This window comes from Fringilla coelebs (genome assembly GCF_963513975.1).
Source record: "Fringilla coelebs genome assembly, chromosome: 3".
In the NCBI taxonomy this organism is placed as follows: Eukaryota; Metazoa; Chordata; class Aves; order Passeriformes; family Fringillidae; genus Fringilla; species Fringilla coelebs.
In genome coordinates, this window is record NC_140030.1 from 109,973,663 (window position 1) to 109,992,396 (window position 18,734).

General features: G+C 40.5%; 1 protein-coding gene across 2 annotated transcripts in view; it reads left to right on the plus strand.

Annotated features, from left to right (window-relative positions):
• ACYP2 (acylphosphatase 2) overlaps positions 1-15,889 on the plus strand; it is a 32,456-nt gene extending 16,567 nt beyond the window's left edge. Inside the window, exons 4-6 of one of the 2 annotated variants that reach the window (XM_084202925.1) lie at positions 10,663-10,819; positions 12,051-12,097; positions 15,267-15,889. In XM_084202925.1, the coding sequence (XP_084059051.1) occupies positions 10,663-10,819; positions 12,051-12,097; positions 15,267-15,381 (319 nt within the window). In that variant the 3' untranslated portion in view covers positions 15,382-15,889. The remainder of the gene's footprint in view (positions 1-10,662; positions 10,820-12,050; positions 12,098-15,266) is intronic. The other variant, XM_084202926.1, reaches the window with a different exon arrangement.
• The last annotated feature ends 2,845 nt before the right edge of the window (positions 15,890-18,734 follow it).

Below are 18,734 nucleotides of genomic sequence, written 5' to 3' on the forward strand. Positions count from 1 at the left end.
ATATAAACTTTCTTTATTCATTGTGTTAAAGAACATAGTTGATTAGAGACTATTTACACCTCTTCTCATCAGACTCTGGGCCTGCAATTCAGAAGTGGAAGTATCCAAGATAGCTTTGTCATAAATTCTAAAATTAAACCATGTAAGCATTCTGACTTTGTCTCTAGCTCTTCGCCTTATCCACAGGTGGAAAAAGCTTCTCCTTGACCTGCTGGCCTGTGTTCCTCTTCCTTGTTCTCCCTGGCACACTTCATTTCTGATTTTTCTTATTTGCTGTTCTGATTCACTGCTGACATCTCATTTCTCCTCTGCTGGAAGCTGCATTTCCTCAGTCGCTGGTACGATGTTTTTGGCTCTGTGTAGCTATTAAAAAAAAATTTAAAGTGCTTGTATTTGGAGGATTTGATTCTTTTGTCATTTAAAAAAATATTTTAAATGAATCCTTGTTGATGTGGCTTTGTAGTTCAGTGTTTTTACACTAGATGTCAATCTACTTGCATATGTGGAAGTTACTATTTTGTGCCTTCTAGATATTTCTCTCAGCAACTCCCCTACAAAAATGCTGCTTTCCATCTGCTTTGCAGGAGAATCAATGCCAGGAGAAAAGGGATGAGTTGAAATATTGATTTTCTTTTGGTGGCTAATGTTGAACAGGACTTTTGCAAATAAGACAGCAGTTTTGGGGTTGTCAAGTGTAATTAAAATCACTTATTTCAGTAAAGATGGTTGACAGCTTTACTGGAAAATGAAATTTCAGCCAAGGTAGAGAAACTTGATCCAGGTCTTATTTCTTAATCTTTCCCCCTCTTTTCAAACACCACTCAGGGTTTGATTGAAATGAGATCTCTGAGTTTAAAAAGCATTTCCCACTTTGCCATTGCAGTGTTTTGTTTAGGAATAAATGGAACTAATTCCTATTAGGAATGCAGAATTCAATGAGTGACGTGGAAGTTTCTTGTCATGGAGCATCTAATAATTATTAGCTGCTTTTTAACATACAACTCCTCATTAAATTAACCTCTTCCCTTGTGTTACAGCTTAGTTCTATGATGTCTTCTGCTTCTTCTGAGAGGCCCCAGAATATAAAAGCTTTTTTTTTTTATTGTCAAACAATGTTTAAAACTTGTTTTAATTTGTATTTGTGGAAGATGAACCAAAATGTCTTATGTTATGCTGTAATCTTATACTTTATTATTTTTTAATTTTTGGAGTGAATATTAGTGCCTTATTAGTACAGTTTTCCAGGATTTTCTTTAATAGATTAAAAATTCCAAACATCATTGAAGAACCAAGCTGGAGGTTCTAGTCATTTGGAGAACTATATTATTTAGAAATCAGTTTAAAAAGGGAAAGAATATATTCAAAACAGAGAAACCATCATGGCTTGTTAAGAAGTTACATAAGAATTTTAAATATGCAGAGACTTGAAGAGTTTGTGCTTCTTCATCATGAAGTTGATTTCTGGTGAAGAGTGAGACAGGCCTGAATTTTTTAACTCATTCAACTTCAATTTTTTAATTTTTTGGGAGGTTTTTTGGTTCTAAAATATTAAAAGGCTTTTTGGTGCCCAGTCCTACCTGGTAACTCAAAATGCTTTTGAATTTCTGGAAAATGTAAATTTCTAATTTCGGATTTTTGAAGGGTTTACTGAAGTCCTGGGTTTTTGACTGGAGGTTCCTGAAAAGTTTATGGGAGAAGGTGACCTTTACAGTTATGCATCATTTATAGATTTTTGTGCTCTTTCATAGGGCTGAATATCAGCTCGAGAGACTTAAATTTGTGTGAAACAGCTGCTAAAGTGGTGAATATTATTCCAATAGTGAATGTATATAAAGTAATAATTAATGAAGAATAATTTGCTTTACAAAAAATCTTTTTGATGAGCTGGGATGATTTGTATTCTCTAGCTAGCAACAGTTTCTTTGTCTGAAAGAATTTTGCCATAAGGGAAGTGTTTTGCATTCCTTAGCAAACACAATCTCTCCCAGGATTCACTGAAGTGCCCTGAAGAACTGTAAGTAATAAGTAATTGCTTGGTACCTGGAGTTCTCTTTGAAATTGGATTTTAAAAACATATCAGGAAAGGGTGCAGTTTGAATGTTGCATAGTAACATCATAGAACAGATTTAGGTCCTCTTTATCACATTTTACATAAAAATCCCCAGCTTTGAGCTCTGTTGCTTTGGAGCAGCCTACAAAGTGATTTTTATAGAAGCACAGGAGTGGAAAGTGTACCCAGTTCTTGGATTCTCTTCCATGTGTGAGGATGGGGATTGAAAGGAAATCTTGGTCCTTGTCACCTGTCACTTGGTGTCCCCTCACACACAGGAGCTGTTCTGTCTCCCCCTCCTACAGACTCCTCAGCAACCAAGGCACCTTCTCAGAAGGTTTGGGGTGCTGCCCTCGTTCTCCATAGACCTTTCCTGCCAACCTGCTGGGTATCAGCTCTGCAGAGAAGGACCTGGGGATCCTAGTGGACCCCAAAGTGTCCCTGACCGGCAGTGCCATGGGGCCAGGAAGGCTGATGGGACCTGGGATGCATTGGAAGAGCATTCCCAAAAGGTCAGGGAGGCAATCCTGCCCCTCTGCCCAGCCCTGGGAAGCACATCTGGACTGCTGTGTTCAGTTCTTGGATCATCAGGACAGGAGGCAAGGGAGCTTCTGGAGGAGGGCCAGTGATGGCTGTGGAGATGAGGAAGGGCCTGGAACATCTCTGTGCCCAGGAGAGGCTGAGGGAGCTGGGGCTACTCAGCCTCCAGAGGGGCCCTCAGCCCTGGGTGTCCCTGTCTGCAGGGACCAGGCTCTGTTTCAGGGGGCCCAGCCATGGCGCAAGATGAATAGGCAGGAACTGATTCCACTTGCACAGGAGGAAGAACTTCTTGGACCAGTTTGTCCAGAGAGGCTGTACAGTTTCCCTCTCTGGAGATGTTCTAGAACCAGCTGGTTACAATCCTGTGTTGTGTTCTGAGGCACTGAGGTCCTTTTTCACCTGACCCATCCTGGGATTCCAATTCTGCCAATGCTGATGCACATTGTGGCTGTTTGGATCACAAAAGCAGCAGATGTGGAGCTCAGGTGTTGTGGAGAGTTGTTGCTTTGCCTTGATCTGTGTGGATTTAGGCACACTGGTCTTGTTCATACTCACTCTTTGCCACATTTAACTCTGCTCTAAACCAGTTTAGTAGGCTTCAGCTGTCCTTTTTGCTGAGTTCCTAAGTCAACATTGTGCCACCAAGCAGCAGAGTGCTGGGAATGTACAGCTTTCATTTAAGGTGTGCAATGGCCTGCAGATATGGCAAGGTAGCCTTGATTTGTAAGGGTGGTGAAGAGAGACAAAAATTTATTCTATTTATCCATAGAACTGAATGGGAAAGCTACTCCTTACTCTGAATGAAGTGCTCCCTGCACCCTCTTTTTAGTGCTTCTGCTTGGGTCTGGTGTTCAGCCAGGTTTCCATCAGACTTGTGTGGCTGCTCTGTTTAAATGTGGCAGCTTTGAGCTGCTTATGGTTCATGTTAAAGCTGCAGCCACGCAACCATTTTTGTCCCATGTGCTCGTGGTAAATGTAATTGTATTAAAATTATACATGCAGATAAAGGCCTGAATTGTTTATGCATAGTTTTCTGTTCTGGTAATTGGTTCTCCTTAGGGTTCTCCCTGTTTGTTTTCTAATTAGTCTTGTAAGGGTTGTAAATGTGTTTAGGTGGAATAAAGAGGTTTTATTTTCTGCCCTGTTGCTTCAGGGTTTGGTCAGTTGCTGTTTTCTGGTCACCCCAGCCATGTATCGGTTGTATACCTGGGAACAATGTGTGTAATTTCCTAATAAAATCAGTGGTTTGTGAAAGGTGGGGAATTGTCATCCTTTTACCAGTTCTTGGGAGCCATCCAGCACTTTGGATCTGTGGGGTTTGGAGAGAGTCTGCTCCAGCAACTCAGAGCGCTCGTTCTCCATCTCTAAATACAGGGAGAGGAGTCAAAGTTTGATTTAACCAGCACTTACAACTTGATTAGCTGGGCAGGTTTTTCTGTGTTTTTATCCTTTTGCTGCTGCTGCAAGAGCAAGGCAAAGCAGGAGATATTAATATTTAATGAACTTTTCTGGATCTCAATTGTAATCATGTTGCTTTTTAGCTGGAGGTGTCGCTCCTTGAAGTTTCTGCTGGATTTCTTTGTCTGAGAAGCTCAGCCCAGATTTCTCAAGCTGGTAGACTTAATCCTTGAGTTAGTTGTATTGCTAGTTGTTTGGGTGTATTTGTAGGGGATCAGACTCTTGGCTTAAAAATATTTATAAATTAATATACAGACCAGAAAATTAGTGTAGTGGTTAGGTTTCCTAGATGGTCACTGAGCTGCTTCTTAACATACACCTTAAAGATGAAGGACCCTTAAGAAATGGACCCATCAATACTTAGGAATATTGGGGCTTTGTCTTCCAGTATTGGGAAAGGTAAGTCATTAAAAATGTCCAACAGCTAGAATTGGGGTGAAAATAATGATTTAAAGCTAAAATTTTAAAGTGGAGTTTTATATGAGAGGGTTAAAAAGTTAAAAAATGTCAGTGTTTTTCTACATACTGGATCAATATATGGATAAATAAGCAAAATTGCATAAAGACGAGAAGGTTGTTTCTATTGTGAAGTCAAAGGAGAATGAAGGAACAGAAGGATTTACATCATAATAGTAGATCATCTGTCAATAATTGAATCATGAACTTGTTTCCATTGTTTCAGTAAACAAATATGTAGGCAAGCCTGTGTTGTCCTCTACTAAGTTTAAAGCCAAAATGGATGTTTTAATGAAATGAAAATCCTTTTTGCTGCTTTATGTTAGGGGGAAGGTTGCTCTCTGGTAGAGATGCATTTCTTTACTTGCAGGCACCTTCCTAATAACCCTTGAGCTCTTTGTCCTGTAGGAAAGGAGCTGGAGAGCCAAGTCTCATGTGGGAATTCTGAGTTTGTAATGCAAGGTTCTGACTTTATTTGGTCCCCACAGACCACATACAGAATTTCATACAAGGGAAGGAGAGTGGTTGATGTAATTTGAATTATTTATTTAATAATTTGTCAAGTTTTGTGGCCAAATGCCCTTGATTGCAAAGGAAACTGATGCATCAGCTCTGAATTAGGTTGGTTATGGCATTGTGCGTTTAATGCTTGGAATCAGCATTACAGGTGTTCACTGGCTAATGAATTCCTAGAAGTCCTTGTTGACTGGGTTCTGACATCTGTTGACTTCTCAGTGCCAGGATTTCCAGTCTCCTGGAAGAGTTTGGTTTGCCTAAATAGAGTGTGTCTGTCCAAGAGGAAATGTTCTCTGGTGATTGGTATCCAAGAGTTTGAGGGATGGCTTGTTTTAAAACTGAATGTCTTTGGAATTGGAAACCTATATGTGGTTGAGAATATATTCTGTGTGGAGTTGTCACAGTCAAGATTAGCTTTTTTTTTTTTTTGCTCTAGGTATAAATGCAATTTTGCCCTCAGTAGGATCTATTCACACAGTAGCAGCAGTTGTGCTGGTTCAGATGTCTTTGCATGTGTGTTTGCTGATGAAAATTCCAGCAGAATAAGCAACCACTCATTTCTCCAAACACAGGAGAAGGATTCAGCATGATGTAAGAAATGGGACTGACTTTGCACTCCTGTCTTAGTGCTGTGCTGGATGAAGTGGCAATTATTCCTGCTTGTTGATGTTATAAAGGATGAAATTGAGGTTTCTTTCTTTAGAAAGACTTCCAGTGATTCTTCCTTTTACTGGTACCCAGTCTGAGAGCCTGGAACGTGACTCACAGAGGTGATGTGCTCTTGAGCTCCTTCCTGATCACAGATTGGAGGTAAAATCTGTCAAATGATCATAAATATTCATAAAACTGGGTCCTTATCTCAGAGTGGGAATTCCTGGAGGCTTTTAGTGCCTTTATCTGGAGGCAGATCTATGGTCAAGCCACTCTCTTCCTCCCACACATGCTCTGTCCTGAATTTCAGTGCAGCTGCTGTGAAGTTCATCTTTAACTGATATGATTTATATAGTGTTTGGACTATTTTTTTCTGGTCAGCCAGGCAGCTTGTTTTTATAAAAAGCATGATGACATGAACTGTTCTGACATGAGTTTTGTGAAACTATTTTTTCACAGCAGCTCCCCCAGTTGTATACTGCTAATGTTTGGAAGTTTGCATAATTCCTCCTATAAATTATTACTTTTGTTGTTTTGCTTCAAAGGTCTTGGTGTTGGCAAAAACTGAAAACATTTTATTCTCTGTGCACTTAGAAATGGTCAAATAAATCCTGAGCAAAAACAAAGAGCCTGAGCTTGCCTTTTGAGAGGTTTTATTCTAGGAATGCCTCTGTGTCTTCTGTGCAAGGGCTTCAGCTCCCTCTCTTTGGAAATCTGTCAGTGAAAGCACCAAGGAACTTCAAGTTGACTGTGAAATGAATTGAGGGCTTTTCTGAAATACTTGTACATAAATTTCAGTAAAATGAGCCACTAGTTAAATCTGTGGTTTTCAAGGATTTTTTTTGTAGCTCTCAATTCACATCCCAACACATGTAGCTCCTGCAGCAGCCGGAATCCATGGGAAAGCCATAGGAAGAACCTCAGAAAGGGGGAAGGGAAAAAAAGAAAATGGCATAAATTACAGAAAACAAATGAGATGTTTGATACTTCTTGACAGACCCTGAAGCTTGAAGGAAAAATGGAAAAAACCCAGGAAGATGGAGTTTAGGAACATATTTATGCTTTGCCAATAATTCTCTTGTTACCAAGCATCTCACAAAATATCAAAACCTGCTGTATATTAAGGAATTATGAAGCATAAACAACAAAATAAACAATTTCTGCAGGACATGGTACTTATAAATAGTTATTAACAAGACCTATTTGGGAATACTTACACAGTATGAAATAGTCTTCCTAAGATGGTTTCTTTTGATTTTTGGTATTTCTTCTGTAGTTGTAGTTCTTTAAGTTTTGTAAAAGCAGACATCAAGTCTATTTTCCTGTCACTAGTAAGTGTTGACTTCAGTAGAAATAAGATAAGGCCTTTAGCAGAATACTACTTTTTTTCTGATTTTTGGAGACTGAAGCTCTCACTACCAAAATCTTGTACTGTTAAGGGGCAGATTTGGAATGAGCAGGAAAATGTCCACACCCATGGGAAATGTTGGTGGAAAGATGAAGCCAGTTACCCTCAATTATAATATAACCATTCTGCTTTGGTTTTGGTACATGGTAACTTCAAGTAGGAAGTTCCTGAGCTGCCTTGGGACAGTGAGATTTTGGTATTTCCAGTGTGGCTTCATTTTGTAGGAAAAAAGATTCAAAAAAATCTATTTCTTGATTCATTCATTTTATCACTGTTGCAGATAAACAAGAGACTGTTTTTAGGTAAATACTCTGAGTATTTTAATAAAAGCATGTTGTAGTACAACACTGAACAGCAAGCACACATATCAGATCTCATTTCAGTACGTGTTAAAAGCCTTGTTTAACAATTTTTTTACACAAAGAAACATTGAACTGGGATACTTGTTCATGCTCTGATGGCTTCCTTAAATAGCTGGGAGCTTTAAGTGTGTTTATTTTTCCCCAGTGAGTATATCCATAGTGACAGATTGTGGACCCCAGGATGGGCTTTTGCCTTTGGCATGCTGTGGTGAAGAAGTCTTTTCTATTTTTTTAAATATTAATAGAAAGTACAAAGCCCAACAATTAGAGCTGTTGCAATGTAGACTTTGAGGAAATCAAGTAGCCTTGGCGAGTTATATTTGGTTTTTATTTGATATCTCAGCTGATCTATCCAGCATCCCTCTTGTTGGAGTGGTTTGGGATCAGGGCCTGAATGGTGTCATTAGGGTGATGTGTTTAATACCTGCCTGCAGAGAGTGAAAGGATAACTTCATGGAACTTGGAAGCCAGGGAGAAATGAAGTTGAGATTAGTTCTGCTGGAAATGGTATTTTGAATGCAGGTGAAGTAATAAGGCAAACATGGTAAAGAGGCAATATGTTGAAGTTATTTTCTTACTGTGAGTGGAACGCAATTCCTTGGGATGTGACTGTGGAAAGGGGTGTTTGCTTCCATAGGGTCCCTGAGGGACAGCCTGGCACATCCCATCCTGGAGCCCCTCCTGCCTCAGGCTGTTGTGTCTGGAGCTTTACCTCAAGACAAAGCAGACAGAGGGTCTAGGGGGGTGTATGATGGAAACAATAAATAATACATATCCTAGTCCTTCCTCTGCTTTCCAGGGAATATTGTGTGTGTACGTCCTGTGGATGACAGGTGCAGTGTTCCCTGCCTTGTAAACACACCCTGCTGGATGCACCTCTGTGCTCTGGTGTGCTGGAAATCACAAGGAGCACTTTCAAATCAAGAACAGAATCCCTGCAATATCCTTATGTTAATTTTTTGCTTTCTGCTTGTTGGAGCTATATCTGTAATACCAAAAAAATAGAGCATTATGAAAATAAGTCTTGATAAAGCTCAAATTTTCTCAGCTTATAAATTTTAAGCAGACTATTAGCTAGTGGAATCTACTTGGTGTTTTCTGAACACTTGTGCTCTCTAATATTATGTATTTAAAACATTTTCTTGTTGCTCTTATGTTCTGAAATGTCTACTATATTGCATCACAGTTGCTTTAAAAAAAGCAGTTGGAGATGGAAGGTTAAGAGGTGGGGGTGTAACTGCTTCCTTGGAAAGTGTGGAGTTTGAATTAACAAATTAGATCACATAGTGTAAAATTGGGGGAAAAAATAGAGCTGAGCTGGCTGAATGCTTAACAAAAAAAAAAATCAAAACTCTTGCAAACTAAGGATAAAAAGAAACCCAAAGTTCTTAGTTGTAGGCCAACCTTGTTAGCTTGTGAAATATTCCAACAGAGGCATTCTAGGAAAAGATAAATTTATGTGCAGTGACTGCAGCACCGAACATTTTAAATACTGGCCCTCAGACTTGCTCAGAGCTCTACAGGAGGATGCTTTAAAAGTGTTGATGCTTTCCTTTAAGACCTTTGTGATTGGAAATGGCAACTTCTCTGTGAGTCTTTTATTTTTTCAGTCCTTTAACTATGCAAAGAGATTTGTGAAGTAAGGGGGACTTTTGAGGAAAATAGAATCCCAGTGCTTGAAGGAATTCGCTCCAGTTTGGCCCGGCATTATTTTTAGTTCTTGCATAATAATAAGCTATTCTTCAGTGTAAGTGTTTCCTGTGAGGAGATGCAGCAAGTGAACTGTGGGTGATGTTCCTCGTGGCTTTTGTGTCCAGCTGAGCCTTGGGACTGCACAACAGGGAAGTGTTGTCTTTCAGATTCCTGACTGTGTTGGTCAGCTGGACTCTGGGTCTTGGATTTCTGCCAGGCTGTGTAAGGACATGGGTTTGAAGTAAAGCTGAGCTGGTCAAGTGTGGTGATTCATTCTGGCTCTGAAATGGCCAGTGTAAGGGTTTAATTAACATTTTGATGGGCAAAGTTGGTCAGAGGCTGAAGTCCTTTAGTCCTTGTTCAATCTTACGTGGGTGATGGGTGCTGAGCATTAGAGAGAGCTTTCCTTTTGTTGGTGCCCTAACAGCAACCAACAGTTCCTCCTCATTTAAGCTTCCTGTGGCCTTGGCTTTAATAGGTATGGAGTGGCAGAGAACCTTGAGTGGTGTTCTGTGCAGTGGGTGAGGTTAGCCAAAATTCCGAGTCAGCCTAGGGGAGCCAAGGTCCCTGGAGGGGCAGACAGATTCCAGGGAGAAAACACAATGGGCCTTTTGGCTGCTGCTGGCTTCCTGGGATGTTTACTGCTCTGGGAGACAGGACACAAGCTTAACTGGAAATTCCCTTTGTCTCCTGCTTTTCTTTAGATCAGTGTGGGCATGAAAGCTTTGTTTGAGTTACTGGAATGGCTGAATTTGGGTTTACTTTTCACTCACTTCTTTACTTTGGAACAGATGACTGCTGTGTTGCTGAGATTTTTCTGATAAGATCTCTGAAAGAAGCCAAAAGTGACTTGCCTAACATGGCCTAAACAAAGAGTTATGCTGATAAGTTTTAATAAAAATATACTTATGATCTCATGTTGAAATTATTAAATCCTCCTTGAAGGTTACCAAGATGATTAACAGGAAAATGCACAACAGATCTTGGCATTGTACATGACAAAATCAGAACAGCTCCAGGCTTGGTTTCTATCATTGTGGGATAATTCCTTCTCTTTAAAGTAATAGGTGAGGACATTTAACATAGATCAGATACCAGTGTCAGAGTGGATTTGGAGTGTATAAAGCCAAAATCTCCCATGATGCAAACTAGCCATGATCACTTCTACATTAAAATAGCCTTGCCAATACCATACAGAATGTGATGATTAATGCATAAGTCACTTTTCTCAAGTTTATAAATAGAAATTCACCACCAAAATGTGTATTTGAGGCTTACTCAGGGCTGTGTCCCACAATATCTGTAAAATCTCAGATCCTGCTAATCTGCCCTTGCTGTTGACATCCTTTGCAATATACCTCGAGGAAAAGCTCATTGTGCATTCCCAAGGGAAATGCTGCCCCTGAGTGCAGCAAGGAAGGAAGAAATATAAACAAATTAACAACATTCATCTGACAGCTGTGTTTAAAAACAGACTCAAACACCAGTTTTGATTAACTACCTTTCTCTCCTTCCTCAAACACTTCCAGACCTTGTGTTGAATCCCTGATGGGCCGAGGCGTTCCTGCTGTTGGGATGCACGGAGCAGCCAGGCTCCCACACAGCTCCAGGCTGCAGCTCTATTCTGGGCCACCATGCCCACGCCTCAGCAGGTCCCTTCATTTCCAGCCACCCACTGCTTGGTCTGTATCCTTCAATCCTGCTGCTTCTGCTTCCTTTAATCCTCTGGAGTAACCCCTCACTTGGCTTGGATGTGCTGGGCTCTGGTGGGGCCATCCTAATAATGGGTTTAAAATTCCCCTCCCTTGCACTCTGCCTTGTTCTCAAATCCTAGTATTCCCAACACATTTCTTTGCCAGGCTTTTTATTCTTCCTGCTACTTTTTCACAAGAAACCCTGTAAATTTTCTTTACAATTACCTTTTTCCTGGCAGGAGGAGCAGGGGTGTATGGACAATAGGAACTGCTCTGCAGTAAACTGAGGAGGGAAAGGTGGGAGGTGTCTTTATGCAGAGGAATTTTGGGTTTATAAAAACAAATGTTCCTGGCCCTAAAGATTACAGAGCAAAACTTGAAAACTGTGGCTGAAGTTCTTTCCAAAATCTCAGAAGCCAGACAGCCGTGAGAGAGAGAATTCCACAATTCTTCTGCAAACATTGAAATATCAGGATTTATGAAAATCAGACAGTGCTGTTGCTGAAGGCAAAAATATTTTTGGAGGGATTTTATAAATATTTGCAAGCCTGGTCTATGTGGTGTCACAGATGTAAATATGGTCTTCAAAAAGTAATGTTCTCTGCAGTATTTATCCTAAACAAAGGGAAATAAGTGTAAGCAAGCCAGTGCCATTATTTTCTCTTCCTCTAAATAAAAGCACAGGTTTCTCCTGTTCCACTTAGGTGTGCTGTGCTTGAGGTGAAGAGAGAGGAACATATTCTTAACCTGTGCCTAGTTCCTCATGTATTAATGCTGGAGGGCATTTCCAGGTCCTCTCCTAGCACCACAGAGTGTAAATTTCTCCAGTATCAGGATAAAAGTTTGTCTTTTTGCATATTAAAAAAGAACTATTGCAGGAGTAGTTTTCATATTGTAAAGAAATTATTCAGAGAATAATGCCAAGCAAGCTGCTTATTTTAGAGAGGTCTGTTTTGTAGCAGAGATTGGAGTTAAAAAATAAATATTATTCAGGAAATCAGAAATTTACTCTGTTATTATAGTATTTCAAGCACAGTGGGTTTTAGGGCTGTGCCAGTGTTATTAATTATTGTTATTATTAATGATGGTGCTTAGTGCTGTGCTTTAGTTGACAAGATGGTGTTTGGTCAATGGTTGGAATCTGCCTGGGAGGTCTTTTCCAGCACTGGGTTCTGTGATTATCCTGTGTTACAGAGATGTAACTCCTTAAATAACTTTTCCAGGGAGCTCTCCAGATACCTGGCCAGGCTCCATTCTGCCAAGTTAACAGGTAGGAGTGTTTTCCTGCTAGGAATGCTGTGCACAGCTAGGCTGTTACCACAGGGGTATAAACTGGGATGGTGAAAACCCAGCTCTTTGGATGTTGTTTTCCAAGAACATGGGGAGTGGGAAGGGCTCTGTTGCCTGGGTGTCAAGGCAGTGTCTCTTCGCAAGGTTTTTTAGTTAATGAAAGAAGGGAAAGAGTGACAGATCAAGTTGTTCTAAGCTCCTAGGAGTATCCCCCATGAACATGGGGGTAGGGAAGCTGTGTGGTTTGGTTGGGAAGCTGTTTTAGGAGCGCTGGGTTCTCCCCTGGACAGGGAGGTTGTGTAACTCAGAAATCCATGGTTAACTCAGTGGGATCAGAGCATGGCCAAGAGTGACTTCATGGACAGGCAGTGCTTGGGTTGGGGAGGAGCTGTTTACAAGGGAATGGAGAGACACAGGACAAGCTTGAAACTGGCACAGGGCAGGGTTGGGTGGGATATTGGGGTGGAATTGTTCCCTCTGAGGGTGGGGAGGCCTGGCACACGTTGCTCAGAGAAGCTGTAGCAGCCCCATCCCTGGCAGTGCCCAAGGCCAGGTTGGATGGAGCTTGGAGCAGCCTGGGATTATGGAAGGTGTCCCTGCCCATGGCAGGTGGTGGCACTGGATGGGTTTTAAGGTCCCTCCCAACACAAACCATTCCATGAAGTGATGGTCAGAAATGGCTATTTAGAGGTTAGCTCTTGTTCTGGATTCATTGGGGCAGCCACTTTGGGAAGAAATCCTTTAAAACAAGAGTAACCTGTGTGGTGTCTTCTCAGCGATGTCCTCGTTTGCTTCAGATGAGTGAGGGGGAAGGGAGTCTTTGCACTCCTGAGAAGTGGGAAGGAGCAGTGAATTTTAACATGGATGCTATAAATGACAAGCTAAGGCTCCAAATGCAAGTAAGTGTAGCTCATGTCTACACACATGAAGAGATCTGAGGTGAATGGGAATTGAGAAGGCTGAGGAGGAGAGTACAGAATCTTTTCTTCACTGTTGAAGAAAATAAATACCCCTGTTAGTGATGAGATTGGAGATGACATTTTAACTTCTAGGAAATACTGATTTTTCTGCTTTCTTAGCTTGTAAAAAATGTGCTTCTTCATAGTGCTGGTGACTGGGCTGTCACTTGAGCAGAGAGAGGGAGATGGCTGAGGAAAGTCCCCTCAAAGCAGAGCTGAGCCCCAAAGTCATGCAATTTGCAGATATTGCCTCCTCCCCTCCCTGCTGCATTAAATAAGAAATAACATGCACATCCTGTAAAGAGTTTCCATGGAGCTGGGTTGCTCTAACTGGATTTTCATAATTTGTGTTTCATCCTTATTCATGTGAAGGAGGGGTATGTGGAGCTGAGAGTGGATTGTTTGCTCTGGTCAGAGTTTGTATCTACTTCTTCACCCAGCAGAACTTAGGAGTTGCAAGCACCCAGGGATGAATTTTTGTTGTGAAGGCTGCACAAGGAATATGTTCCTTTTGGTTTTTTCCAGGATAAGCTCACCTTCAAAATGGGAAGACAAAAGGAAATAGTGAACGAACGGTCACATTTCTTAAAAAGCAATTTCTGCTATTTTCAGGAGATTAATTCAGTATTTCAAATACATGTTCTTTCTTCTCGCTCAAGGACATCCAACTGTTAGAGACTTTCCTGGTAAATAAACAAGAACCCTTTTCAGGTTTTTGTCTGAATCGTCTGTCCTTAGGCTTATTTCCCTCTGTTGAAATATCCCCTCTGTATTGAGACTTCCAGCAGAACTGGGAATTTGTGTTCTCCTGTTTTACTCCTGGACTCTTATTCCCATGTTGTATTCCCTACTGGAAATGCTTCATCTAAGACAGGAAGGGAGGTTCTTTGTAACATGCAGCAAAGAACAAGACGTGTGAAGAAGTAGAAGCATCTGACAGGTATTTTAATTTCTCTGTGCTAAAATAAAGCAAGTCACACTTGGAACATGAGATCCCTGGGCCTGGTTGCTGTTTTGTAGGAAGTTTTTCCATACAGAGGCTCTGTTTTATTGTTCAAGTCACATTGAATGCAAGTTTAGAACTGTCTGTGCCAGTGATGAGACCCATCTGTGAGAGACTAATGTGATTCATGGGGAAATTATTTGCCTCTGGTAACTGGTGAAGCCCCTTGAGATGTTTTGCAGTGTTTTCTGGTGTCAAGAACTGCTTTTTAAAAAATCTTTCGTGTAGGGTCTCTAGCAGGGTGCGTTTCTGTATATCAGATGTGATATACTGATTGACTGGCTCAAGGTAAGTAATCTGTGCATGATTCTCATTATAAAGACATCAAAATTGGGTCTCACTGCTAGAATATTGCAGTTTACAATGCTCAGTGGGATTCTGCAAAGGATCAATTAGCATAACTCTTAAGACAACTATTGTTTTCAAACCAGGATAAGGTGAATATTTATTTCTTTTTAATAGTAATCAGTTAAGTATCTATATTAACTTTTAAAAATTATTTGTGTGGAAATATATTTCTCCTTCAGTACGATACTGTAAAATACTTTCTCTCTTCTACTTCTGGGAGTTTAGTATAACCAAAAATACTGACCAAGTGTTTTTTGTAAATAAACCTCTGTGTAAGCAGTCACCTGCTGCATTTCTAGTGTTTGGGTATCCAGTTATCCAGTATGACATTCAGTATTTATTACAAATCAGTATTGCTCTGACATAATTGATGTCTTTTTGCTGGTCTTGAACTCATTCCTTTCCAGTTCCCATGTTTTTAGTTACCAGCAAGGAGCAAACTGGCTGTTGGGCTTCTGTTTTCCTGTTTCTTTTCAGTTATCAATGGTTTGTAGGTCCTTGCTAAAAAGCACAGTATTGACTCTGCAAAGGTAATTATAGGAATACTTTTAATAGTGTTTAGAAGGGATCATTGCAGTAAATCTGTTTTAGCCTTTTTGTCAGCTGTGTTTTTATGTAATATTCTGTAAATCCCCTGGAAACACTGATACCTTTAAAGAGTTTGGTTTGCTTTTAAAGGGGAAAGGGAGGGAAAACAGAAAAGAACAGATTTGGGGTAATTTCCTTATTGAAAGATGCTTTTTATGGCTCTTAAAGTAAAAGTGAGTGAAGGCGTGACAGAGAATAACCCCCACATGTGCAGTTCCTTATCTGCCAACCCTCTCTTATTTTTCCTGCAGGAAATCCTGGCTGAGCAAAGTTGGAAGCCCAAGTTCCCGCATCGATAAAACAAGTTTTTCCAACGAGAAGGAGATCTCCAAGCTTGACTTCTCAGATTTCAACACTAGATACTAACAGGAGGGCACCTCACTAAGCACAAAACTCTGACATTTCTGCTGCATGATATTTTCTGTGCCTCCATCAAATGTCATAAGAGCATTGGGATGCTTTTCTGTACTAGGGATAAACATAAATGCTCCCTGTTCCCACCAAGTAAGAATTCCTGGTCGCTGTGTTAGACATCTTGCACCATGAATGTCAACATTCAGTGTCTAAAATGCCAATATCTAATTTATTGCAGCTTTGAAAGACAGATGAAAGCTTAGAAGGGCTGGTGATTATTTGTGCACAATGAGACTTGTTACATACAACCAGATGGTACCTAATCTTTACACTGTGAGTCATATTTAGATGAAAAATAATAAATTTATGTTCTACTGTTTGTAATCTCACCAAAAATACATAACTAAAGAACTGGAACACTTGAGAGTTCTCTGTAACAAGCCTGTTATAGACCAGGCTCTATGTGACAATTGTTAAGGTTATCGTGGTAATTTAAAATAAATATGTTGTTTCAAACTAGGATTATCTAACCAGCTCTGGTTTAAAATTCTCCATAATAATTCAGATAAATCTTGTTTCAAATTGATGAAATGTGTGGCCTCTCCCTCTGTTTTTTCCTTGTCTACCTGTAGCTTGCATCCATGCTGACTATAAAGGATGTTTTAATTTCTTTGTTTTTTTCATGTTCTTACTAAAATTGAAGATTTAAGTGATTTTCCTTATGGGTGTTGCTCCTGAGTTAAGACTGTGTGGTGGAGCCTGCACCCACATCCATCATCTGAAGTCCATGGAAGTCTTGAGCTATGGGGCTTGCAATAGATCCTGATAAATCCTGGATAAGTCTGATCCATTATGGCTCCAGTTCCTGTATCCAGCACTGTCTCCACAGGCACCTTGGAGTGAGTCAGGACTGGATCAGTCCTGGATCCTCACTCCTGCAGTGCCTGTGGGTCAGGATTAGAACACTGAGGGAGACTTCATGAGGATACTAAAGCTGGTGTTCCCACTGGCTGCCCTGTCCCCCTTCCTGGGGTAGGTGGTGTCAGTTTGGGCAGCTGCACCAAGTCTGCAGCTCATGGTTTGAATTTCAAGATGGACATTTCCTAACTTAAGCACTGCACTTCTCCATCAGTGCAAGATGTGCCTAGAAAGGTATTTCTGCTCACCACTAGGTTAATTTTTCTTTGGACCTTTGTGTTAAGCAGTAAAATCTCCTTTCTAGAATTTGCAGGAGCTGCTTATGAATTGTTCTGAGATTATACACAAGCCCCCATTGTTGAAGTCATGGTCAATGGCCCTTGTTCAGCTGATGGTAAATGGCAAAGTTCAAGTGTAACAGGAGCTCAATAACTGTTCCATCCTCGTGGAAAACTGTATCCTGCCTAACAAAGTGTTTACATTTTCCTTGGAGCTACCTGGCAGAAAATACCCCCTTAGTCAAAAATTTTCCAGCCAAGCGCTTTGCTCATATTTTGAGGAACAAGGAGAGAGGAAGGCATAAAACAAAGGGGTCATTAGATACAGAGGAAGAGCAGCCAAAAGTTGTTGTAATGTGTTCCAGGGGTGGAGCTGGGTGCTCACAAGGACCTGGGCATTTTACCCCAACTCCCCTAGAAAAGCAAGGCTTGAGGAGACGGAAGCAGCCATTTAAAGCACTCACTTTTTGGAGAGGAATTGTGTAGAGAGAGCATTTTTCTGTGCTGTGTTTCTGAAACTAATGGAGCCTTGGCTGGTGCTGTGGGCATTAATCTTCTCATTTTATTTAATCCTCAGATTCTGGTAAAGTATCCTGAGTCCAAAGCCATCCCATTTGTGGAAGTGCAGTGTGTGCAGAGCAGCAGAGCAGTGTCTCTAGATTTAATGAGAACATCAGCCAAAGAATCCCAATGGTAAGATAGAAAAAAAAAAAAAAGAACAGTTGGATAACTAGACATCAGAACTGAGTAAAGACATACTTCCTTCTCTACTCCTTACTAATATCACTCAGTTATAACCATAGATACCCCTGATTTTTTTTCAAAATGCTATGCAGCAAGAATGTGTGATGTGTAGGCCAGCTTCATTCTTGCTGCAAGTGGAAATACTTGCCACTAAATAGTTTCTATTTAAATAGAAGTAGTTTCTGTCTATAGGTTCTATTCTGTTCTAATAGTTTCTATCTAAAAAGGATCGAGACTTGGAAATAAATAGTAGGAACAGACTTCCACAAGTTGTTTGGGCATTTTGGGCAAGGCTGACTTTCTTGAGGGGAAAATGTTCCTGACTCGTGTTCTACTAGAATTTAGCAACATTCACCTCATTAAGCATGAAGGCTAGACATTTTAATTAAAATCAGTTTAACTCCTAAATGACAGGCATTTCAGAAATGTGTGGGTTTATTAGTATTTGATTAAAGCATAAGGAAATAGAACCTTGCCAACGCCATGAGCGGAAGGAGAGCTTTGTGCCTTGCAGGACAGGGATGTTCTGCTGGACCTGCTCCTTCTTGGTTTCTGTGTGGAGAAAAGCGTGGTGGCATCTCCTGCCATACTTTCTCTTAGGTGACACCAATCTGTCACTTCTTATTTTCTTGATGTCCTCTGGAGCTGCCCTGCTTGGCTTGCTTTCTTCTTAGAAAACTGGGCATGTTTGCTGCTGGAATCCTCTTACTAGACAGAGTGAACTGGATTAGTCACTGGAGCTTCCTGATTAATGCATGGCTCTGTGCTGCTGCAAGCACTCTGCTGTGAAGGGAATGCTGCAGTGAGGGATGAGGGCAAACACTGCTCTCTGCTATCATTTATTTTTTAGAGTCTGTTTATACAAAAGCAGTCCCATAAATTGAGGTTTCTGTAGTACTGTTCTTTCTTGAAGGCTCCTCGCAGTCTGTTGTGTAGTGGGTTGAAGTATTAGGATTAAAGAGAGGTTATTTTTGCCTCAAAAAACACTGCAGGGACTTGAATAAACTTGCCCCAACTCATTTGATATTAATACTGGCATAATGGAATAAAAAATCCTGATATTGAAGAACAAAGGAGGAACAACCTCACTTTTGGTTAAGCAGGCTGCAGGAGTGGGTTGGAAGGTTTTACCATTAAAAATTCCAGAATGGTTTGAGTAATGAGGAGGAGACCAGTTGTCTTCCATAATTAGATGATGTTACTATAGAACTTAATATACATAAGTGCAAATATAAATATTTAAAAGTGGTTTCTGATGAATAACGCTGTAAATCAGTTGTGAAATTGCCTTTACCCCTGAAGTGAAGAATTACACTCTGAACAGCATTAATGGGGGAGTAGAAGTTTTTGGCTCGAAATCCAACAAGCATCTCTGTCTCTGATGAAAGGCACTGTGGGCTCTCACATAGTTGTAATAATAATAAT